We start from the raw sequence: 26,872 nt of genomic DNA on the forward strand, positions 1-26,872 counted from the left end.
CCAATGACTCGGATGATCGTTATGTATATTTATTTCAGTAAGGACGCCCCTGATCGTCCCTGGCGCCGAGCCAATGACTAGGATGATCGTTATATGTATATTTATTTCAGTGATAACACCCTTGATCGTCCCTAGCACTGAGACAATGACTAGGATGATCGTTATGCATATTTATTTCAGTACGAACGCCCTTGATCGTCCCTGGCACCGAGCCAATGACACGGATGCTCGTAACGAGAAGGCGAGAAAGGCTTATGAAGCCTTGATGACCATCACTATCCGGAAACCCACGAGTCCCGAGTTCACACAGTTCTCGGAGGAGGTGAAACGAACAGCCAGTGAATTATACCCGAACGTTTCCTACGGCGATGGACAGGTCATTAGTTTTCTTTCTGCTGTCGGGAATAGCAATGAATTTTATCCTTTCAGTATATTTACCTATAGATAAAGAACATGGAAATCCATTGTGGTAGCAGTTACGACGTTGCAAAACACTCCTGTTACTCTATTTTGTAACGTGGTAACGATTTTGTCGTTCAAATTTAAAATTCGACTGTCATGGATAGCTGATTCGTTTTTATTTTTATTATTATTATTATTATTTTGTTTTTTATTATTATTATTTTTTAATGTTTATTACTATGATAACATATTATTTGTATTATTATATAATATGTATCCTATAACATTAATGTAAGGTAGTGATACCAGGGCCCCAGCACTGACATTGCAGTATTTCTTTTCTGGGGATAATAAACGTAAAACGGAAAGCGTACAGTGATGTGAAAGGTGAACACAAAAACGTCACATCGTGATGTCACAGTGAGCTAAATGTATAACCCAATGTTAGGTCAGATTGACGTCAAAGCTACGTCATCCAGGTGTAATACAATGATGTTATGCGCTGTGTAGTGCAAAGTACATAGCCTACAGGTATAATACAATGGTATGTGCTGTCCATGGCGAAGTGCATACGTGACAGCTATAATGCTATGCTATAACATATGTTGAAAACTGTATACCACACAGGTATAATAATAAAGCACACAACATTATTTGCTGTCTTTCCACTAGTCACCTAGGTGACGTAAACATGGTTGTGTTTGTTTATTTGTTTCTTTCTTTGTTTGTTGCTGTTGTGTTGTTATTGCTTTTTGTTGGGGTTTTTTGTAGGTTTTTTTTTTTTTTTTTTTTTTTTTTGAGGGGGATGGGCGGATTTCTTATTTTCTAGACCAAGTAACCAAATAAGCGTATATTTAGATACCTAATAGCCATAGTTTAAAATGTACATAAATGTTTTTAAACGAATGTTATTAAGTTCCTTCGTTACAGGTAAACAGTTTCGTGGGAGCGTTTTATGACGCTGTTATTCTGTACGGCCTAGCTCTGAACGAAACTTTGGCGGCTAACGGGAATGTGTCTGATGGTTCAGCTATTACACAGCGGATGTGGAACAGGACATTTGAAGGTGTGTACCAAATAAAAATTTTATTGCCAATAATGTTAACCTTTGCTGTGAAAACTGATGTCGAAGTTTGTTTTGTTTAACGACACCACTAGAGCACATTGATTAATTAATCATCGGCTCTTAGATGTCCAACATTTGGTAAAGGTCGTTAACAGAGGAAACTCGCTACATTTTTCCTAATGCAACAAGGGCTCTTTTATTTGAACTTTCCGACAGGCAGGAAAACACTTACCACGTATCAACATGTTTAGACAGTACACCCATACAATTGCATGTAGGGAAATGGGTGGTCACATACACTTTAGGGGACGGGACGTAGCCCAGTGGTAAAGCGTTCACTCGATGCGCGGTCGGTCTAGGGTCGATTCCTGTCGGTGGACCCATTGGGCTAATTCTCGTTCCAGCCAGTGCTTTACAACTGGTGTAACAAAGACCGTGGCATGTACTATCCTGTCTCTGGGATGGTGCATATAAAAGATTCCTTGCTGCTAATCGAAAAGCATGAGGTGGCGACAGCGGGTTTCCTCTCAATATCTGTGTGGTCCTTAATCATATGTCCGACGCCATAAAACCGTAAATAAAATGTGTTGAGCGCGTCGTTAAATAAAACATTTCCTTCCTTTTTTGACATACAATTTAATGGATTTAATTAAAAAATTTTATTAGCAACACTATTTTATTTTGGAAAATCGCACTTCTATTTCTGGGGGTGCCATGTACTAGTTACAACTTGTAAATACTGCATAACAATTGTATAAGAAATAAAAGGGTATTAAGTTTTCGGCAATGCTTAAAGCCGCACACCCTAGTTCCGTCCAGCGAAAATAAATTATAATTTGGTTAATCTACAAACCTGTAACACACTTAGATCACGTTTTTATCAAATGGAGTGAAACAGCAGGTTTTATATCGATAAATACCATGGGAATCCCCATGTCCCAATTGCTTGAAATAATTTTGAAAGTTAGTATTCTGATGTCACCGGTAGATGCCGCTCGAAGCACAACAATGTCTACGTCACGACAAATTTCACAGACTTGGGGTGCGTTTCTTTCACCTCTCCTGGACATGTTCCAACTGTTCTGTCCTGGTTGTATCCCCTCTCCAGATATCGTAAGACTTAGCAAAATTATTGGTTTTAAGGGTTTGTAACGTTTTGTATTGAGACACTTACTTGTCTGAACTTTATTGTTACTGAAAATGTTCACGAACTGTGAAGAAAAATCTCACAAATGAACAACAACAAATCGGATGTTGATTGCGCGAACCGTGCACGAGAAAACAAACCGAACCAAAATGATAACGGTCACGTGATATACCAACGTCTGTGACATTGAAATGGAAATATCCCCTCTAAAAATAGATTAGACCTTGTCTGTTCAACGGTTTTTTCTCAGACGTGCCTGCGATTTATGAAATACGAAAAATGCATTTTGTGGTATTACAAAAACCAGGATAACCAAAAAACACTTCAGTTGAATGGAAATGTATATTCTAAATAATAAACGGTAAGTAAAGTGCAATTTTATTTGTGAAAAAATGGGTTTAATAGCGAAAAACTAGCCGTAACTAGGGTGTGTCCCTTTAATAATATTTGCAAAAAATTATTAGAGTTACGTATATAGGCGAGGCACTGGGTAGAGATTCGTGGAAACAACCACTATTTTGCCAAATGCCCATTCCACTGTGTATTGTGCAGAGATACGGCTTTGATAATGAATACAGATGTAGTCCTTGACATATTCGTCTATGTCCTACTAAAGTAGTTTAAAATATGCTCAGGTTGTCTTAACCAAACATATCTCTCGTATCCATTTTAGACAAAATGGTAAATAACTCTGAACAACAAAATCATATTCAATTCTCAAAATCTTATCTCTGCACAAGGCAGAGTCAAAAGGATGTTAGTCAAAGTCATCAATGCTTCTATTATTCTATTATCCACTGTCTGGTGCTCGTACATAATCAGACGTTAGACAACAGAAAGCTGTTGTTCAAAATGTGCCCATATGTCTTTAAACCAACATATCTTTCACTGTCGTCACGTGTTTGTCTGTGTGTTGTCATGTGTCTTTAAACCAGCACATCCTTCTCTGTCGTCACGTGTTTGTCTGTGTGTCGCCATATGTCTTTAAACCAACATATCTTTCACTGTCGTCACGTGTTTGTCTGTGTGTTGTCATGTGTCTTTAAACCAACACATCTTTCTTTGTCGTCACGTGGTTGTGTCTTGTCATGTGTCTTTAAACCAACATATCTTTCTTTGTAGTCACTTGTTTGTCTGTCGTCACGTGTTTGTCTGTGTGTTGTCATGTGTCTTTAAACCAACATATCTTTCTTTGTATTCACTTGTTTGTCTGTCTGTCGTCACGTGTTTGTCTTTGTGTTGTCATGTCTTTAAACCAACATATATTTCTCTGTAACCACGTGTTTGCCTGTGTGTTGCCATGTGTCTTTAAACCAACACATCCTTCTCTGTCGTCACTTGTTTGTCTGTCTGTCGTCACGTGTTTGTCTGTGTGTTGTCATGTGTCTTTAAACCAACATATCTTTCACTGTCGTCACGTGTTTGTCTGTGTGTTGTCATGTGTCTTTAAACCAACACATCTTTCTCTGTCGCCACGTGTTTGTGTCTTGTCATGTGTCTTTAAACCAACATATCTTTCTTTGTAGTCACTTGTTTGTCTGTCGTCACGTGTTTGTCTGTGTGTTGTCATGTGTCTTTAAACCAACATATCTTTCTTTGTATTCACTTGTTTGTCTGTCTGTCGTCACGTGTTTGTCTTTGTGTTGTCATGTCTTTAAACCAACATATATTTCTCTGTAACCACGTGTTTGCCTGTGTGTTGCCATATGTCTTTAAACCAACATATCTTTCTCTGTCGTCACGTGTTGTCTGTGTGTTGCCATGTGTCTTTAAACCAACATATCTTTCTTTGTAGTCACTTGTTTGTATGTCGTCACGTGTTTGTCTTTGTGTTGGCATGTATCTTTAAACCAACATAATATGTTTGTCTGTCGTCACGTGTTTGTCTTTGTGTTGTCATGTGTCTTTAAACCAACATATCTTTCTCTGTAATCACTTGTTTGTCGGTCGTCACGTGTCTGTCTGTGTGTTGTCATATGTCTGTCAACCAACACATCTTTCTCTGTCGTCACGTGTTTGTCTGTGTGTTGTCATATGTATGTCACCAACACATCTTTCTCTGTCGTCACGTGTTTGTCATGTGTCTTCAAATCAACATAATATGTTTGTTTGTCGTCACGTGTTTGTCTTTGTGTTGTCATATGTCTTTAAACCAACATATATTTCTCTGTAACCACGTGTTTGCCTGTGTGTTGCCATGTGTCTTTAAACCAACACATCCTTCTCTGTCGTCACGTGTTTGTCTGTGTGTCGTCATATGTCTTTAAACCAACATATCTTTCTCTGTCGTCACGTGTTGTCTGTGTGTTGCCATGTGTCTTTAAACCAACATATCTTTCTTTGTAGTCACTTGTTTGTCTGTCGTCACGTGTTTGTCTTTGTGTTGGCATGTGTCTTTAAACCAATATAATATGTTTGTCTGTCGTCACGTGTTTGTCTTTGTGTTGTCATGTGTCTTTAAACCAACATATCTTTCTCTGTAATCACTTGTTTGTCGGTCGGCACGTGTCTGTCTCTGTGTTGTCATATGTCTGTCAACCAACACATCTTTCTCTGTCGTCACGTGTTTGTCTGTGTGTTGTCATATGTCTGTCACTAACACATCTTTCTCTGTCGTCACGTGTTTGTCATGTGTCTTCGAATCAACATAATATGTTTGTCTGTCGTCACGTGTTTGTCTTTGTGTTGTCATATGTCTTTAAACCAACATATATTTCTCTGTAACCACGTGTTTGCCTGTGTGTTGCCATGTGTCTTTAAACCAACACATCCTTCTCTGTCGTCACGTGTTTGTCTGTGTGTCGTCATATGTCTTTAAACCAACATATCTTTCTCTGTCGTCACGTGTTGTCTGTGTGTTGCCATGTGTCTTTAAACCAACATATCTTTCTTTGTAGTCACTTGTTTGTCTGTCGTCACGTGTTTGTCTTTGTGTTGGCATGTGTCTTTAAACCAACATAATATGTTTGTCTGTCGTCACGTGTTTGTCTTTGTGTTGTCATGTGTCTTTAAACCAACATATCTTTCTCTGTAATCACTTGTTTGTCTGTCGTCACGTGTCTGTCTGTGTGTTGTCATATGTCTGTCACCAACACATCTTTCTCTGTCGTCACGTGTTTGTCATGTGTCTTCAAATCAACATAATACGTTTGTCTATCGTCACGTGTTTGTCTCTGTGTTGTCATATGTCTTTAAACCAACATATATTTCTCTGTAACCACGTGTTTGCCTGTGTGTTGCCATGTGTCTTTAAACCAACACATCCTTCTCTGTCGTCACGTGTTTGTCTGTGTGTCGTCATATGTCTTTAAACCAACATATCTTTCTCTGTCGTCACGTGTTGTCTGTGTGTTGCCATGTGTCTTTAAACCAACATATCTTTCTTTGTAGTCACTTGTTTGTCTGTCGTCACGTGTTTGTCTTTGTGTTGGCATGTGTCTTTAAACCAACATAATATGTTTGTCTGTCGTCACGTGTTTGTCTTTGTGTTGTCATGTGTCTTTAAACCAACATATCTTTCTCTGTAATCACTTGTTTGTCGGTCGTCACGTGTCTGTCTGTGTGTTGTCATATGTCTGTCAACCAACACATCTTTCTCTGTCGTCACGTGTTTGTCTGTGTGTTGTCATATGTCTGTCACCAACACATCTTTCTCTGTCGTCACGTGTTTGTCATGTGTCTTCAAATCAACATATGTTTGTCTGTCGTCACCTGTTTGTATGTGTGTTGTCATGTGTCTTTAAATCAACATATGTTTGTCTGTCGTCACCTGTTTGTATGTGTGTTGTCATGTGTCTTTAAATCAACATAATATGTTTATCTGTCGCCACCTGTTTGTCTGTGTGTTGTCATGTGTCGTTAAATCAACATAATATGTTTGTCTGTGGTCACGTGTTTGTCTGTGTGTTGTCATGTGTCTTTAAATCAACATCATATGTTTGTCTGTCGTCACGTGTTTGTCTGTGTGTTGTCGTGTGTCTTTAAGTCAACATAATATGTTTGTCTGTCGTCACGTGTTAGTATGTGTGTTGTTATGTGTCTTTAAATCAACATAATATGTTTGTCTGTCGTCACGTGTGTGATTGTGTGTTGCCAGGAATCACCGGGATGGTCTATATCGATGAAAATGGAGACAGAGATTCTGATTTTTCTCTCCTTGATATGGATCCACAAACAGGTAAATTTGAGGTAAGTTATTGGTGTGTGCGTGTGTTTGTGTGTGTGTGTGTTTGTGTATGTGTGTGTTTGTGTGTGTGTGTGCGTGTGTGTATGCGTGTGTGTGTGTGTTTGTTGGTTTGTGCGTGTGTGTGTGTGTATGTGTATGTGTAATTGTATTTGTGTGTGTCTCTCTATGTGTGCATGTGTGTGTGTGTGTGTGTGTGTGTGTGTGTGTCGGTGTGTGTCGGTGTTTGTGCGTGTGTTTGTGTGAATGTGTGTGACTGTGTGTATGTGCATGTATATATATATGTGTGTGTGTGTGTGTGTGTGTGTGTGTGCATGTGTATGTTGCATATGTGTGTGTGTGTGTGTGAGAGAGAGAGAGAGAGAGAGAGAGAGAGAGAGAGAGAGAGAGAGAGAGAGAGAGAGAGAGAGAGGAGGGAGGGAGGGATATTTATAATACCTTGGATCTGCCCATGTTAGGGTTAGAGACTCAGTCTTTTCAAACTATCAGAAGTAATTGTTGCATATAGATACACCCACATTTTTTTTGTAGTGGATTTTCCAGTTCCACTGATAATGTTTTTTTTTATTTCTGCAGGTTGTTGCCAATTACTATGGCGTACAACAATACTACGAGCCTGTGCCGGGCAAGTCTATTCATTGGGCGGGAGGCAGGGTGAACCCTCCTCCAGACACTCCAGAATGTGGCTTTGACGGATCTAGGTGTCGAGATAAAGGTAATAACAAAAGCTATTCAAAATGAAAATGTATTACAGTATAAATTCAGTCAATTTTACAATGCTTAATATAAACCCTCCGTCAATGAGTCGCATCATGACATTCATTAATGCAATGCTTTATTTGTTATCTTCTTCCTGTGCTAGGGTCTTCTTCAACATCCCGCCGTAGAGTGGCGTCATTTATTAACGTCATACTGTATGTATTATCTTCTGCCAGTGCTAGGGTCTTGATAAAAATCCCGTTATTGAGTCGCGTCATTCATTAACGTCATGCAATATTTGTTTTCTTGTTTTGATCATTGAGTGGTGCCATTAGTTAACATCATGCTATATTTGTTATCTTCCTTTCTTTTCTTTTTTTGATGAGGTGTGACTAAGCATTCCGCCATTCATTAATGTCATGCTCTATGTTTTATGTGTTAAGGTCTGAGTGGCGTCATTCATTGTTATCTTCTTCTGGTGCTAGGGTTTTCCTCAACATTCCAACACCGAGTGGCGTCATTCATTGACGCCATGCTCTATTTGTTAGCTTCTTCTGGTGCTAGGGTCTTCCTCAACATTTCGTCATTGAGTGGCGTCATTCATTAAAGGGACATTCCTGAGTTTGCTTCATTGTAGGATGTTTTCGACTAATAAAATATTTCTACGATTAAACTTACATATTAAATATATGTTCTTGTTTACAAGATCAGTGTCTGTATATTCATTGTGTTTCTGGTCGTCTGAATATTTGTGAGAAGCCCAAACTGGATTTTGTCTTTAAATAATTTCGTACGTACGAAAAAAATCTTTTTTTTAGGAAATAACATGAAATTTAACCTAGTACAAATATTAGAACGATCAGAAACACGTTTAATATACAGTCTCTAATATTTTATGCAGACAAAATATGTTTGATATGTAATTACAGTCGTTAAAAGTCTCCGTTAGTCGATAACATCTTAAAACTTGCAGCAAACTCAGGAATGTCCTTTTATTTGTTATCTTCGTCTGATGCTAGGGTCTTCCGCAACATTTCGCCACTGAGTGGCGTCATTCATTAACGTCATACTCTATTTATTATCTTCGGCTACTTCTAGGATCTTCCTCCACATTCCGCCCTTGAGTGGTGTCATCCATACTCTATTCGTTATCTTCTTTTAGTGCGTGAGTCTTCTTCAACATGCAGACATTGAGTGGCGTCATTTATTAACGTCATTGAGTGGTATGTACTGTCCTGTATTTTAATTAAATGCTGTATTTGTTATCCATTTTCATGGAATTGGGATGTAGTTCATTGGTAGAGTACTAGTGGTATGTACTGTCCTGTATTTTATTGAAATGCTGTATTTGTTATCATTTTACATGGGTTTGGGATGTATTTCACTGGTAGGGTACTTGTTTGACGTGTGATGGGTCCGAGGGTCGATCGCCCTCTATAGACTCGTTTTTCTACGTTTTCCCCAGAGAGAGAGAGAGAGAGAGAGAGAGAGAGAGAGAGAGAGAGAGAGAGAGAGAGAGAGAGAGAGAGAGAGAGAGAGAGAGAGAGAGAGTTCTACAACTCGTTCTCCAGCTCTCGTGTCAGTTAGATACCATTTATCTTACATTTCGTTTTTAAACACTAAGGCATATGTTTTACTATTATAGCCTTTTTGATAACTGAAATCATACTTTACTTAGATTCATCTCGCGTTCGCTCCCATTGACGTAGCCAGGACTTTTTATTGGAGGGTCAACCACATTGTTTTTGAGACTGTCATAGTGAAGGAAGGAAAGATATTTACGATTATATGGCGTCGGACATATGGTTAAGGATCACACAGATATAGAGACAGAAACCCGCTGCTGTCACTTCATGGGCTATTGCACCATCCAAAAGACATGCTATTACATACCACGGCCTTTGTTACAGCAGTTGTGGAACATTGGCTGGAATGAAAAATAGTCCACCGACGGGGATCGATCGTGCATCAGACGAGCACTGTATCACTGAGCTATGACCCGGCCCTATGTTAATAGGGTGACAGACAAACATAAACAATGTAGTTGGAGGGAAAAGATGTGTGCTTGGGGAGAGCATGGTCCCTCTTCCCCTCCCCAGGCAACGCCAATGTTTGCTCCTTAGGTACGGTTTGAAGCAACTCGGAATCTAAACGGTATGTAACGATCATTCATGTAGTTTATACAAGAACATTCTACAGTGGTCACGATTTAAACGCTTGATGATGCTATTAATATATAATTATATAAATAATCTGTCAGTTTTTAATTAAAATTACTTTATTGAAATCCAACAGTTAAAGCTCCTATATCCGGTTTCCATGTTGTAATATCCAATACTAATGCAAAATAAAAGCACAACTGCACCTTTATTACACTCATCCGTCATCGCTATCAACGGATATCGTCAACAACCTACTACTCAATTGGCAAGACGTAAAATTGCAGTTATGCCTTCATTTTGATTTCGTAGTCGATGTTATAACAGGATAACCGGATATAGCAGCTTTAACAAGGACTACAGCACACAAGACGTCCGGCACAGTCCACACTGTTCAACAGTTAATAATGTGTTTAGCCGAAAAAGACTTCACCACAAGCTTCAAACATATCCTGAAACAGAATAGGTAACAGCTGTTCAATAGTCTTCCATTACTGTAAGACTGTGCGCCACTTTTCCTCTGCGTGGACCAAAAGAAACTATACCAAGACTTGAGAGACAACTGAAGAAAAACCAAAATATATTTCATGTTCCAAAGCTATATACTAGTATGCATGTGTGGTCTTTTGACATGATGTCATTTCCATTATCCAAATTATGAAGGGTAAAATACGTTAACATATAACGCCCTATTTATACCATTCACATATTAGACGTAGTATAACATTAGCCTGTGTTCACGGAGCACAGTGTTTCGGATCAATGAACCTTTGGACTACTGAACCTTCGAACTATTGAACCTTCGAACTATTGAACCTTCGGATCATTTTTATTTCTCTAATTTTGTATCTGAATATGCATTTATTATTTATTCGACGTCAGTACTAATAATATCAAATTTTACGTTTTTAAATTTTAACGCCCTTATTTGATTCCATAGAAAAACGATGGACGTGTGACCTTACACTTTTACTGACGTCACTCATTAGTACGCATATGTAAACATGCACATGCAGACGACATTTTCCCCCATTATTATTAATGTTTGCATGATCCCCATAAATAATAATAATAATAAAAATAATAAAACAACTACACGTGTTATAATGTAGTTTTTGGGTCATGTCTTTTTGCCCTATTTTTGTTCATGCAGAGAAATTAATTTTGAAGATAAAACCTTACAAAAATTTGGATATAGTAAAATGTTCTTTGCTGCTGACTGCACTTCTGTGCTGGGAACTCAAACAAGTGGTAGTTTCCTTATGAAAATCCAAATAGCGCGACTTAACAGGATGCGAGTTTACTACTACTACTACTACTACTACTACTACTACTACTACTACCACAACTACTACTACTGCTGCTGCTGTAGCTGTTGCTGCTACTACTACTAATAATATTACTACTACTACTACTACTACTACTACTCAGGCACGGCAGAGCAGGGGGAAGGGCTGGGGAGCTCGGAATCAAAAATATTATTGGTAGTAAATCGTAAGGCAGAGATTAATTATCAGGGGCGGCGCAGTGAAAAAAAATACTGTACGACTCAGGTTACCAGACTCCTTTCAAATTCACCTGTGAAGGACATTTTCGCAAAAACAACAAATATGAACAACAAAGTGGTACGGCCGTGACTGCTTGTAGAATGCAGGAAATTGCATTTCAGGGCATCTTGTTTTCAAAATTTTACATGGGAGCATACCCCCGAACCCTCCTAGAAACTTTCCTTTGCACCCTCGATCTGTCAGCCCCACATGGTCAGTGATGGACTAGCATCATCACTGTCGTCTTATTCCGATTCAAGTATCATGATTGCTGCAGCAGCCACTTCCTCAATAGAAGCAGCCATGTTGGTGAATTAACTTCCTGTTCCAAACTCATTCCTTTCGCTGCCCAGAACAGAACAGTTGGAACATGTCCAGAAGAGGTGAAGAGGTGAAGAGCGCGCTTTTAAGAGTATCGAGTCTAGACTCTAAAAGCTTTATAAGCGCCAGGCCAGTTCTCGGAATAGCCATATGTTACACACCAAATAGCAAATAGCGTACAATAAAAATGTGGGATGTCGTTAAACAAATATTGTTTTTGTTTCGTTTCTTTTGCTTTCTTCTGTTTGTTATTATTATCATTTCTTCTTTTTCTTTTTCTTCTTCTGCTTCTTCTTCTTCTTTTTCTTCATCTTCTGATTATTATTATGATTATTATTATTATTACTATATTTCAGAGTATTTTCCTACTTATGCCATTGTCCTTCTAGTGCTAGGATCCGCCATGTTGGTTGTTCTAGTAACGTTGTTGTCTGTATACAGGTGAGACATGTCATATTTCAAATATTGATTACCCTCTGTATTAACCACGTTGTTTGTATACAGGTGCGACGTGTCATATTTCAAATATTGATTACCCTCTGTATTAACCACGTTGTCTGTATACAGGTGAGACATGTCATATTTCAAATATTGATTACCCTCTGTATTAACCACGCTGTTTGTATACAGGTGCGACGTGTCATATTTCAAATATTGATTACCCTCTGTATTAACCACGTTGTCTGTATACAGGTGTGCCATGTCATATTTCAAATATTGATTACCCTCTGTATTAACCACGTTGTTTGTATACAGGTGCGACGTGTCATATTTCAAATATTGATTACCCTCTGTATTAACCACGTTGTCTGTATACAGGTGAGACATGTCATATTTCAAATATTGATTACCCTCTGTATTAACCACGTTGTTTGTATACAGGTGCGACGTGTCATATTTCAAATATTGATTACCCTCTGTATTAAACAAGTTGTTTGTATACAGGTGAGACGTGTCATATTTCAAATATGTATTACCTTCTGTATTAACCACGTTGTCTGTATACAGGTGAGACATGTCATATTTCAAATATTGATCACCCTCTGTAATAACCACGTTGTCTGTATACAGGAGCGACATGTCATATTTCAAATATTGATTACCCTGTGTATTAACCACGTTGTCTGTATACAGGTGAGACATGTCATATTTCAAATATGTATGACCCTCTGATATGACCAGTTTGTATACTGATAAAATATTTCGTATTTCAAATGTTTGTATACAGGTACAATATTTTATTACAAATATTTAATATCACCTAATAATCATGTTGTCTTTAGTACTGTAAAATATTTTATATTTAACATATTTAACATCCTCTCTAGTACGCACGATGTTTGCATGCAGTAAAACATCTAATTCGCATGTTCAATACCTTCGTTACTAATCGCATCGTTCTATACAGAGAAAAACGTTTTTGTTCCAAATATGTCACATCATATAATAGACAAGCAGTCGTATGTGTTTATCAGATGACATGTGACGACAGGTGAAACAACAGATACATGTTTAAAATGACTGCCTAATTTCGGGATGTATATTTGACGAGGATCATCAAGGGCGGATCCAAAGGAGTTGACTAGAGGGACATGTGCCCCCCCCCCCCCCCCCCCCCCCCCGCCGAAGAACATTTAAATGCCCTGTTTTTTTGGAACAATTTGTTTTTAAAAAGATTTCACGGATGACAAACGTTTATTGAGTTGCCTTTTTCAGGAAGTGCTACATGTGCCCTTTTTGGCCCTTGGTTAACCAGCCTCGGTGGCGTCGTGATCCTAGACCGACCGCGCATCACGCGAGCGCTTTACCACTGGGCTACGTACTGCCCCCCCCCCCCCTCCTCCCCGCTCCCATCTTTTATATGCACCATCCCACAGACATGATCGCACATTCCACGGTCTTTGATATGCCAGTCGTGGTGCACTGTCTAGAACGAGATCGATCGATCGATCCTAAACTGACCGCGCATCATGTGAGCTATGTCCCGCTCGACATCAGAAAAAAAACCCTTCACAAATCAGTGAAAATGTTTTTGTTTTCTTTTCTTCTGCAGAGCGAGATTTCGAGATGTTCTACAGAGATGGTGCACAGGACGTAGTCGGGATCATATGACCTTCCGGCTGCGGTAGGTCCCACACATCTGGGGTTACGGTTGTGCTAGACTCAAACTTCTGGGGTTACGGTTTTGCTAGTCCTATACATCTGGGGTTACGGTTGTGCTGAACGTCCTCACCTGGTGTGTACACGAAGGTATAGGACATAATTACCGAGAATTGGTCGACGTCGCCATTTCATGTTACACCAGTCAGACAAAAAGAAACGTCGCCCTTACCAGTGTGAATTATTATCTTTAAAACACCCAAATAAAATTTAATGCGCTACATTTAAGATAAGTGTTGGTATGTTGTTTTCTTTTGTTTTAATTTTGAATTATTTTGTTTAGTTTTATTTTATTTAATCCAGTAGTATTGATTTAATTTATTTTTGTTATGCGAGTTTTAGCTTGCAATGAGTCATTTATTTCATTTCAACGTATTTTTGTGCTTATATCCAATTAAGGTTCAAGCACGCTCTCCTGGTAAACATCTCAGCTATCTGGGATGTCTTTCCACGACAGTGAGTTAGTTGTTAGTGGTTAGTGAGAGAGAAGAAGGTGTAGTGGTCTTGCACCTAACCAATGAGTCGTTAACACTCACTCTGGGTTGGATCCAGTACCGGGCTACGAACCCTGTACCTACCAGCCTTATGTTCGATGGTTTAACCACGACACCACCGAGGCCGGTGATGTTAAATAACTAATATCAGGAGCGATTTCTCCAAGAAAAGCAGCGTCTTAAGGCTGGTAGGTACTGGGATCGCCACACTGTACTGGTTCCCACCCACAGGACGTTTCACCGACTTACTGGGGCATCGAATTAATGTGTGTTGAAGTTTGTTTTGTTTAACGACACCACAACACTAGAGCGCACTGATTAATTAATCATCGGCTATTGCATGTCAAACATTTGGTAATTCCGACACGTAGTCCTCTGAGAAAACCTGCTACATTTTTTTCCTAATACCACGGCCTTTGACCAGTTGTGGTGCGCTGGCTAGAACGAGATAAAATCCAATCAGTTGAATTGAACCATGGAGTTGGTTTGACCCTGCGACGCAAACACCTCGAGCGAACACTCAACCGGATGAGCTAAATCCCCCCCCCCCCCTCCCACACACACACACACCCCTCAGTCATCGAATTTGACAAATAAAGAGTGTAAGGCCATTTGGCCTAGACCGAAGAAGAACAAAGAAATGTTTTATGAAACGATACACTCAATACGTTTTATTTACGGTAATATGGCGTCCGACATATGGTTACGGACCACACAGATATCGAGAGAGGAAACCCGCTGTCGCCACTTCATGGGCTACTCTTTTTCCATTAGCAACAAAGGATCTTTTATATGCACCGTCCCACAGACAGGATAGCACATGCCGCGGTCTTTGATATACCAGTCGTGATGCACTGACTGCAAAGAGAAATAGCCCAGTGGGCCCACCGACGGGGATCGATCCTAAACCGACCACGCATCAAGTTCAAAGAGGTAGAAGGAGCTGCCAGATTGACAGGAAATAAGAAATTCGTAGGAGAAACTGGACAGTTTTTATATACTGACGGAAAACCCCCCAAAAGGAAAGGTGTGTTTTTTTTTTGTTGTTTTTTTTTTTCTGGTAAATATTTCAAATGTTTTATTGATGATTATTTCATTGTTTGGATTTTTAGGTTATGTCTTGAACAGTGAATAGGGGCGAGACATAACCCAGTGGTAAAGCGTTCGTTTGATGCGCGGTCGGTTTGGGGATTGATTCCTTTTTCTCGTTCCAGCCAGTGCACCACAACTGGTATTTCAGACTACCAACTGTCACGGCGGAATTGGCCAACTCGCCGCTCTCACAACTTGCTATTGTTTAGTCTGAGAACTCTTACAACGCAATTATCCTCGTATGCAACTCCTACGTCCGATTAGTTGTTAATCTGAGCGCACAGATTGTAAGTTAGGAGTCGAGGAAATGACGACGCAACTGTCCAAATGGCCAACTCCGTCAAGACAGCTGATAGTCTGAGCCTAGCATTACACTAACTTCGCCGTCATTAGCCAATGTTCTGGCGCGTCCAGGGTCTTTAGTTGGGTACAGTCACTAAAATGAAGGATTGAAGGAAATGTTTTATTTAACGACGCACTCAACACATTTTAATTTTTATTTTTTATATACGATTATATGGCGTCAGACATATGGTTAAGGACCAAATCGATATTGAGAGAGGAAACCCACTGTCGCCACTTCATGGGCTACTCTTTTTGATTAACAGCAAAGGATCTTTTATATGCACCATCCCAAAGACATGATAGTACATTCCACACCAGTTGTCCACCGACGGAAATTGATCCTAGACGACCGCGCATCAATCGAACGCTTTACCACTGGGTTACGTTCCGCCCCGGCACTAAAATGAATTACAATGAATAAGGTGATAGGGTGGCGTATTAACATGAACAGCAAGTGCCCCCCACCCCCCTCCCCAAACAGTGATGGAGAAAATTTGGGCAAAAACGATGGTGATAATCGGGCAAAATGTGCTAACGCATTTTTAACATGTAAGCCATGTAAGCCGACTTATATATCAAAGGCCGTGGTATGTGCTATCCTGTTTGTGGCATGGTGCGTATAAAAGATCCCTTGCTACTAATTCTGTCCTGGACGGAGAAGCCGGCCCAGGTCGGCACCTGTCCCAGGACAGACGTGCGCTAAAATAGCTTGCTCTGAATGTGCACGTTAAAACCTATTGGATTGGATTGGAATGGGAAATAAATGTTTCCCTTCTAAGACTATATGTCTGAATTACCAAACGTTTGACATGCAATAGCCGACGATTAATAAATTAATGTGCTCTAGTGTGTTTTCGTTAAAGAAAACATACATTTTAACATGTATTTTCCTCATTCTAGCGGCAATTGTAGTTGTAATCCATGTAACAATGGGTAGTGGTTCATTTGCACCACTATATAGCGGTTTGGCACTAATACTAATATGAATCAATGTTATTCAGATTCGATCGCTTTTGTTTAATTCGGGCAAAAAAACCAGTCTGCCCAACTACAAAAATGGCAGCCCGTACGCCTAAACGTATTAAGTCCTGAAAACGAATCATATGTTTAACAGCAATGATCGTAGCTACATTTGATTTGTCGTACATTTCTTTTCAGTTAATGTGTTGTTATGTTCGTGCTTAGATCCAAATAAGGTTCAAGCACGCTGTCCTGGGTACTCGCCTCAGCTATCTGGGTTGTGTGTCCAGTACAGGGGGTTAGTTGTTAGTGGTTAGTGATAGAGAGAACATGGTGTGGTGGCCTTACACCCACCCATTGAGTCCCTTAAGAACTCGCTCTTGGTTGGAGCCGGTACCGGGCTGCGAACCCTGTACCTACGTCTGTAGTCCGATGGCTTAACCACTGCGCCACCCAGGCTAGTGAAAGAGAAGTCGATGTAGTGGCCTTGCACCTATCCACGGAGTCGTTAAACCAGTCCTAAGTCCAAGTGGCTGGTAATATATTTTTGTTTTTTATTTTATATCAGGAGTTACAATACTAACAAATATGTTAAGGGTTAGACTGAACCCACAGCTAAACGGAATTGAATAACTTTATATATATATATATATATATATATATATATATATATATATATATATATATATATATATATATATATAGTCAAACTTCGATCACTCCACCTTCGATCTCTCGAAAACTTCCATCTCTCGATCTGAAGCGACGGTCCCGGCCGAATTGCTATACAAAGTAGTAATAACGACCTTCGAAAACTCGATAACCTCGATCTCTCGACCTAATTCTTTGGTCCCGCCATAAAGATTTAATAGAGTATGCACCTCTAAAACTCGATGCGTGTAGAGTGATCAAACTGTCGTTGCTGATAGTATTTTGATACACAAAATGATATATATATATATATATATATATAGTAAAACCTGTCCTAGCGGCCACTTGTATTCAGCGGTCACCTGCCTTAAGCGGCTACTTTTTTCCCCTCCCAAACGATTTATAACGTAAATGAACCTGTAATAAGCAGTCACCTGTTTAACGCGGTCAGCGGCTACCCAAATCGGATCCCAAATCGCTAAAATACCTATATTAAGCAGCCACAGTAAATGTTTACTATTATATAAAAGGGATATTTAACAACAGCGATAAGGTGCAGCAAATAACCGATCTTCACACCTTCAGGAATACTAGTACCCATTCAGTCCCGACATCTCTACTGTGTATCAATTAAGAAAGTATGACTATGGAAAGCATCTAATTGCCTCTGGGCAGGCTACGCTTGACATTTGTAGATACACTTACTATGACAATACACCGCATGAAGTAGAAGTTAAATAATTAAATGGAAAGAGAAAACAAACTTGTTGAGAACGGTTAATTTAATACATTCCAATTGCAGTTTTTCCTGAAGGAGGCGACATGTCAAAAGTTTATTTATAGTAAACTGTGAAGCACACATCCATTAATTAGCAGTATAGACGCTAAAACAAGAACATATGTTTTAAAGACTATGGCCCATATTTATAAAGGCGTTTTAGGTAAAACATATTTTAACTAAACATGTTCTAACCTAAAACACATTTTAAATCGATATCATAAAAACTGTTTTAAGAAAAAAACACTGTTTCACTGAAAACATTGTTTTAGAGTACCGTTTTAAAGTGTACAAATATATGCAATAGCAGGAATGCGCTGGTCTTACGAAATATATGTCGGATGTGGGGAAGGGGAATGTACCTCGGGATATATGCGTAGATCGCCACGAATTTGTGTTTACTCTTGGACTGATTAAAGGACGAACGAAATAAACAATCTTTCAAAGACTGTTTTATTGTGTTTTTTTCTCTGAGCCCTCACTGTTCACCACCCATATTTCTTCCCTGAAAGCTGGCGAGAACATGAAACATACAAGTTGTTTATTTCACTGAAATTACGACAGGTGCACACATTGCATGCAACAAGTGAAACACATTCTATTGAACTGAACTGCATGCACGTATGGAAGAGTATAGTTTTCACACAGTACAATTACAATGGCACTGCATTACTTCTATAAACGCCTGTGAGCGTTATCTACTGGAGGTAATGTCAGATAAAAAAAAGAACTACAAATTTTTCAAATGCTGAAAACGCATTTTTGGTGCAAACAATTAAAGAGAGAGCTCATATAATAGAAGATAATAGAAATGACATTAATTTTAACAAGAAAAAAAAAGGCCGCCTGGGAGGAGGTTATCCAAGATTACCACGATCATTTCCCTGAGCATTCCGGGAAAACAGTGACGCAGATAAGAGACTGGTGGCGACGGGCACAGTGTCAGGCAAGGAAAGACCATGCGAAACATAAACGAGATATAATCATAACTTGTGGTGGGGAAAAGCCGACTTCTCCACAACAAGGTATCACAAACACTTTCGATGACGATGCCGCCGCCACGTCAGCAGCAGCAAGGACAACCCAGACTTCACAGCCCAAGATATCTGCGAAACAATCCAGGATGACCTGATTCCGCTCATCAACACTTTCGATGACGATGCCGCCACGTCAGCAGCAGCAAGGACAACCCAGACTTCACAGCCCAGTGATGAGGATGAGGATAACACTGACTGCGAAAACATCAACATGCCCATGGACGAAGATGAACTGCCCTCTGGTACTGTCAACAGAAGCCCTTCTCCGATTGGTAATACCGAGACGACAACTCAAAACACCATGCCGCAGAAAGAACAGGTTGCTTATTTTTATTTGCATATTTTACTGCAACATTTTTTATTTCTTCTTATTGGAAACAAAACACGTGAGTTTACTGTATGTTCCTGTATTAAAATATTACGGAGGGGCGATATATACCTATTTAAATTCACAACTATATTGTTACGGTGAACAGTTAATTGCATAATGATGTGCACGTGCATGAAGGTTTCTCTAAGCAATGATGTCTCCCCCCATCATGCATTATTAAACCTGCATGGTTTAGCTTCTGAAGTCAAAGCGCATTTAAGGAATGAAATGTAGTCTACTGATAGAGCGCTCGCTCGAGGCGCGGTCGGTGTAGGGTTGATCATCATCAGGGGGCCCACTGGGCGTTTTCTCGTTCCAGCGAGGGATCCAGACTGGTTTAAGAAAGGCCATGATATTTACTATCCTACTCTCGGATACTGCATATAAAAGATCAGTTGCTATTCAAAAGACAATGGACCGCGTAGCAGGTTGCCTTTCTGATTATATGTCCTTACCGTGTTCAATACCATATAACGTAGTTAATACGTGTTAAGTACATCCTTACATGAAGCATTTCTTTCATTTTCTTTTTAAAACACTGTTTTGCGTTTACAGCTATTGTAAATTCTGTAATTTTTTCTTACTTTGTTTGACTGCTCAGGTAATTTTGAAAATTTAAAAAAAAAAAAAAAAAAAAAAAAAAAAAAAAAAAACCCACTCTATAAACGCATGATAAGTCAGTTTCATTATGTTTATTTTGGCAGGTACAAACCAAACAAACATCTTCAAAGAAACAACCATACACCACACCAGAGATGAACATTCTGGAATTTGCTCGAAAGGAGCACGAAGCAAAAATGCAAAATCTATACTCTTCAAAAAAAGAAACGCAAAAGGGTACAAATGGGTTATAACTCCGATTTTATGTTTCCTACCGGTTCATGCTTTGTGAATATAAGGTCATTGCATGTCCCAAACACATTCCCACGGTTACATTCGATAAAACGCAGCTACTGTACAATAAAGTTCCAAAATGTGAATATTCGCAAAAACGCAGCCACGTGCAAACCATGTCACCACTGCACGTGCGTTGTCTGCACGTGCAACATGAACACCGACAGTATAAAAGTGCAGGGTGTTCGCTTGCCTGGCCTCTGTATCTGGCCGACAGTTGACAATCCAGGACATGCCACGTCTCAGTGAACCGCAGAGAAACAATGCCATCGGCCGACTAGACGCAGGCGAATCCAGAACGGCCGTTGCCAGGGCATTCCATGTGTCCCCAAGCACCATCTCCAGACTGTGGGACCGTTACCAGCAACATGGATCAACACGTGACCTCCCTAGATCCGGTCGACCACGGGTCACTACCCCCGGGCAGGACCGCTACATCCGGGTACGCCACCTTCGGGAACGATTGACTACTGCCACCTCCACAGCCGCAGCAATACCAGGTTTGCGCAGGATATCCGACCAGACCGTACGGAACCGCCTACGTGAGGTAGGAATTCGTGCCAGACGTCCAGTTCGAGGTGTCATCTTAACACCACAACACCGTCGACTCCGACTGCAGTGGTGCCAGATTCATCGACAATGGGCTCAACTGCGATGGAGACAGGTGTGGTTCAGTGACGAGTCCCGATTTCTGCTCCGACGTCATGATGGAAGATGTCGCGTGTATAGGCGTCGTGGTGAACGTTATGCGGCAAACTGCGTGCAGGAAGTGGACAGATTCGGCGGGGGTAGTGTCATGGTGTGGGCAGCCATCTCACACACTGGCAGAACTGACCTGGTCCACGTGCAGGGCAACCTGAATGCACAGGGCTACATTGACCAGATCCTCCGGCCACACATCGTTCCAGTTATGGCCAACGCCAACGCAGTGTTCCAACATGACAACGCCAGGCCTCACACAGCACGTCTCACAACGGCTTTCCTACAGAACAACAACATTAATGTCCTTCCTTGGCCATCGATATCACCGGATATGAACCCAATTGAGCATCTATGGGACGAGTTGGACCGACGCCTCCGACAGCGACAACCACAGCCCCAGACCCTGCCCGAGCTGGCAGCAGCCTTGCAGGCCGAGTGGGCCACCATCCCCCGGGAAGTCATCCGTACTCTGGTTGCTTCAATGGGAAGGCGGTGCCAGGCAGTTGTCAACACACGCGGAGGCCACACCCGGTATTGACTCCAGATGACCTTGACCTTGGTGGTGTGTCCTATCACTTACTCACAATGGACTAGAGTGAATTGTGAACAATACTGCAACATTTGGTAATTATCGGACTCACCATTCAATAATTAAATCAATTCTCCAAATGTTACGACAATGTGGTTTTGCGTTTCTTCTTTTGAAGAGTATTTATATATATTTCAAACATCATTTTAAAAATACTTGAAGTTACAAACAAATACCGAAACCATATAGTATTACAAACACCTAATGGGGATAACAATTTATTTATAAACTGCTTTATTCAATCATATATGAAATCATGTTTTAAAATATATAGAGAGGATTCGTCACGAGTATTTTTTAATATTGAAAAATCAACCGAGTTATGTTAATTGGTATTTCTCGAGGCTCTACCGAGAAAAATACCGATTAACTAGACGAGGTTGATATTTTACATATTAAAAAACACGAGTAGCGAATTCTATTTATCCTATAACACTTCTAAAATAACATTCTAATTACTTTTTTAGTAAATCACCATACTAAAGTCGCCGCCATCGATAATATGACGTCATCACGATTAGCACAGATTAGTTTGACGTCACGCATTTTAAACAAATCTTTGAAAACGTGACGTTCAGGTACACGGGTCTAGTTGGCTTGTAAGCAAACGACCCATCCACAGCAACAAATTACCTAGAGACCTTGCAGATGTGCATACCATTATTAACCGGGTTAATAAAGTAAATTATCACATGGGTTTATGACATGGATATCATGGGTAAGTTATAGGATAAATATTTTTATAACATTTCTGCACAATTATATACACAAGCATGATAATCGTTCAAGGGATAGTATAGCTGGTAGTTTCATATAATAATAATAATAATAGTAATAATAAACCGGCCTCGGTGGCGTCGTGGCAGGCCATCGGTCTACAGGCTGGTAGGTACTGGGTTCGGATCCCAGTCGAGGCATGGGGGTTTTAATCCAGATACCGACTCCAAACCCTGAGAGAGTGCTCCGCAAGGCTCAATGGGTAAGTGTAACCCACTTGCACCGACCAGTGATCCATAACTGGTTCAACAAAGGCTATGGTTTGTGCTATCCTGCCTGTGGGAAGCGCAAATAAAATATCCCTTGCTGCCTGTCGTAAAAGAGTAGCCTATGTGGCGACAGCGGGTTTCCTATCAAAATCTGTGTGGTCCTTAACCATATGTCTGACGCCATATAACCGTAAATAAAATGTGTTGAGTGCGTCGTTAAATAAAACATTTCTTTCTTTCTTTTCCTGAAATAAACAACAATACATTGATAAGGTTTTGTAAAGAGTTATTTCCCTTGGTCTATTTTTTAAGGTTTTTGTTTTGTTGAACGACACGCGGCCTCAGTGGCGTCGCGGTTAAGCCATCGAACATAAGTCTGGTAAGTATAGGGTTTGCAGCCCGGTACCGGCTCCCACCCAGAGCGAGATTTAATGACTCGATGGGTAAGTGTAAAGCCACTACACCATCCTTTCTTTCACTAACCACTAACAATTAAAAAACTAACTCACTGTCCTGGACAGGCAGCCCATATAGCTGAGGTGTATGACCAGGACAGCGTGCTTGAACCTTAATTGGATAATGATATGAGCACGAAAATAAGTTGAAATGAAATAAATGTTTAATGACGCCAATAGAACACACTGATGTATTAATCATTGGCTAATGGATACATGTCAAACATTTGGTAATTTTGACTAATAGTCTTAGAGAGGAAACCCGCTACATTTATCCATTAGTAGAAAGGGATCTTTTATATGCAACATCCAGCAAAAAGGATAGCACTTACCACGACCTTTGATATACCAGTCGTAGTGCACTAGCTGAAACGATACTAGAAGGTAGTACTAAACCAAATGACATCTGGCTCGTCAAAGTTCGAGGTGCACCGAGCTTTTGACAGTGCAGGTAATAACAAGTGCTGAAATCAGTGATAAATGTGACAGTGTTCGTTGTCAAACAATTAGTATCATCTGGCAATAAATCAATGACCCCTCCCAAATGTTTACTGTATTAAATGTTATAAAAGCATACATACATATACATATAACGTAGCTCCCCCCCCCCCCCCACACACACACACCAATAAATGTATCTCATTAAATTGCATATAGTGAAACCTCTCAAAACCGGACCCTATGGAAACCGACAATCCCTCAAAACAGGACGTTTTTCATAGTCCCTTTTTAAATATCTGTACAGAAAAAACCCTCTGTAAACCGGATACCTTTTAAAATCGGACCTTTTACTTGATCCCCTGCGTGTCCGGTTTAGAGGAATTCCACTGTAGTACCACTGTGTCAAATAGCATTGTTTTTCAAACATACGACTTCATTGAAGATTCATCATCTGAACTCTTGTAAGTCACAACTCACTCACATGAGTCACTTGATTATAAATATATATATATATACACAGTGGAAAGTGGCAAAACCGGATCACCACGGTACCTTTGAATATGTCCGGTTTCCACAGGATCCGGTTTTCAGAAGATTCACTTTTGTGAATATTTTTTAGAAACTCATAACACGTTAGAGTTACTTCCCTTCAATTACATCGGAAACATTCGGAACATCTCGGCAAATTTCGTTTACACCTTGAAAAGTGTCCGATGTATTCCGAGTAATAACTTTAATAGAATTTCCAGTAATAAATTAATATATATCTATCTATAAAAACCCCACACAAACAACAAACATTTTAATGCAAATTGTCATTGTTTAATGAAAAACGAGCCCAGGGTGTGTTGTGAGGTTGTGCACTTATTTCTGAGGATAATATCTGTCGTCATAGTTTCCATGTTCATGATTTCATTCAAGAATCTTTCATCTTTAGCCAAAGCGAAATTTCTCAGTTTTTTAATCAGTCCTAAACAGTCACTGTAAGACATCTCACTGCCTTCTGCATCACTGCCTTCTGCACCGCTGTTTTTACTTTCTTCAGCCTTGTCGTCACCTTGGCACTTTTCTTTTGCTGTTATGTAGCTGTTCACCAAGTCATTTTCCCAGTCTGTGTTTGGATTTTCATTGGTGCATTTTCATCGAATGTTGCCAAATTTTCAATATCAACATTCATTCGCAAATCTCTCGCAAGTTGTATATATATACACTGGTGGCACCTAAGTCTGCGCACCTAAGCATTTGTGTTATATTTTTAAGTTAAAATCTTTCTTTAAAAATATTTGTTTCACCGCCACAGTACAATGGAACAATAAACGTGTTACTACTGAAAGTTATTTTAATTTTAATGTTTTTTAAACTCAAGTAATGAGCGCATTTTTAGTGGGACTTTCTTCAGCCTTGTCGTCACCTTGGCACTTTTCTTTTGCTGTTATGTAGCTGTGTTACTTGTGTATTTACTGGCCTGCATGACGGCACATACGTCTGCGCAGCAAACATTAAAACAACACATCTGTCGCTAATATTTACAAAAAATAGCAAACAAATAATGAATCCGACTTTTTGTAAGTTCTAAACAACAAACACTTCCTGTTATAGTCTGTTTCAGAAAAAAAATAGATTATGCAAATGAGTTAAATATAAATGGTGTTCCATGATCCTTAGTGTGGGCAACACAAAATGACAATATATAAAAAGCTGATGTCAAAAATGTTTATCATTATTCAACAAAGGTTGTCTGTTATTAACTGCAAATGAGCACAAATAGTGTTTGTTAAACATATAGGACAATCAATGATAATTTTGAAACAGACTATAACTAAACTAGGCCATGCTGTAAGTGCAGGCTTTAAAATCTGTGTGCAGCCATTTTGCATTATGTCACTGGGAGGGAAATTCAAAGTATGCTTGGATGTTTATGTTAACAGATAAAATAAAACATAATAAATAAGTTTTTATTTAGTAAACTAGTTTGTTATGACAGTGATTCATGAGAGCATGTCATCACAGATGTACTTATTCTAATGATTTAGTTTTTAATTTTATTGTTTAACGACACCACAAGAGCACATTGATTTGTTAATCATTGGCTATTGGATGTCAAACATATGGTCATTTTGACTCAGCCATAAAGAGGAAACCCGATACATGTTTCCATTAATAGCAAGGGATCTTTTATATGCACCATCCCATATACAGGATAGCACATACCACGGCCTTTGACATACCAGTCATGGTGCATTGGCTGGAACGAGAAATAACCCAATGTGCCCACCGACGGGGATCGATCCTAGACCGACCGCACATCAGGCGTGCGCTTTACCACTGGTCTTTTGATTTAGCAAATTAGTGTGGCAATGGCAGTCGTCTTTGTGGCGGTGCAAGATGGCGGAAATAGCCAGTAAAGAATCTCCCCAGGAGTGGCTGTCCTCCAAGAGACGAGGCACTGGATAGAGAATCATGGAATCATCCACTATTTTGTCAAATGCCCGTCCGACTCTCGTCTATCGTGTCTCGTCTATCGGTGGACAGCAGCACCTGCGGAGGTCCGTTTGTGAGTATGGATTGGTTACAGCACGGAAGGAAGGAAGGACAATGTTTTATTTAACGGCGCACTGAACACATTTTATTTACAGTTATATGGCCCCTGAAATACGGTTAAGGACCACGCAAATATTGAGAGAGGAAACCCGTTGTCGCCTCTCCATGGACTACTCTTTCCGATTAGCAGCAACTGATCTTTTATATGCACAATCACACAGACAGGATAGTACATACTACGGCCTTTGTTACACCAGTGGTGGAGCACTGGCTGGAACGAGAAATAGCCCAATTGGTCGTTAAACGGTGATACAGCGACATTTGGTACTTAACGTTTCTTATATTTTACTTCTGTTTTAGCTTGCACAAAGTATGGTTGGAGATTCGAAGAGTGATACAGCCATATATGGTATTTAACATTTATTACGTTTTACTTCTGTTTTAGCTTGCACAAAGTATGGTTGGAGATTCGAAGAGTGATACAGTCATATATGGTATTTAACGTTTCTTACGTTTTACTTCTGTTTTAGCTTGCACAATGTGTGGTTCGATATTCGAAGAGTGATACAGCCATATAAAGTATTTAACATTTATTACGTTTTACTTCTGTTTTAGCTTGCACAAAGTATGGTTCGAGATTCGAAGAGTGATACAGCCATATATGGTATTTAACGTTTCTTAAGTTTTACTTCTGTTTTAGCTTGCACAAAATATGGTTTGAGATACGGAGATATTACTGTGGAGAGGCCTAGAAATGTATACATTAAAAATACGTTGAATGTGGGAAAGTTGAGCCTGGGCCTGTGCAAGTCTAACTGTTCCCGACGAGCGTTCGCTGCGGGAGTATGGCTGG

General features: G+C 39.8%; 1 protein-coding gene across 1 annotated transcript; it reads left to right on the top strand.

Annotated features, from left to right (window-relative positions):
- The first annotated feature begins 1 nt into the window (after nucleotide 1).
- Nucleotides 2-13,906, top strand: LOC121373625 (atrial natriuretic peptide receptor 1-like). Its single transcript, XM_041500328.1, has 6 exons — nucleotides 2-376; nucleotides 1,333-1,468; nucleotides 6,712-6,803; nucleotides 7,375-7,513; nucleotides 11,881-11,965; nucleotides 13,578-13,906. Exons 1-6 carry the CDS (start codon nucleotides 74-76, stop codon nucleotides 13,651-13,653), a joined length of 831 nt encoding a protein of 276 aa, XP_041356262.1. The 5' UTR covers nucleotides 2-73; the 3' UTR covers nucleotides 13,654-13,906.
- Nucleotides 13,907-26,872: the final 12,966 nt, after the last annotated feature.

This window comes from Gigantopelta aegis, chromosome 5 (genome assembly GCF_016097555.1).
Source record: "Gigantopelta aegis isolate Gae_Host chromosome 5, Gae_host_genome, whole genome shotgun sequence".
Taxonomy (NCBI): domain Eukaryota; kingdom Metazoa; phylum Mollusca; class Gastropoda; order Neomphalida; family Peltospiridae; genus Gigantopelta; species Gigantopelta aegis.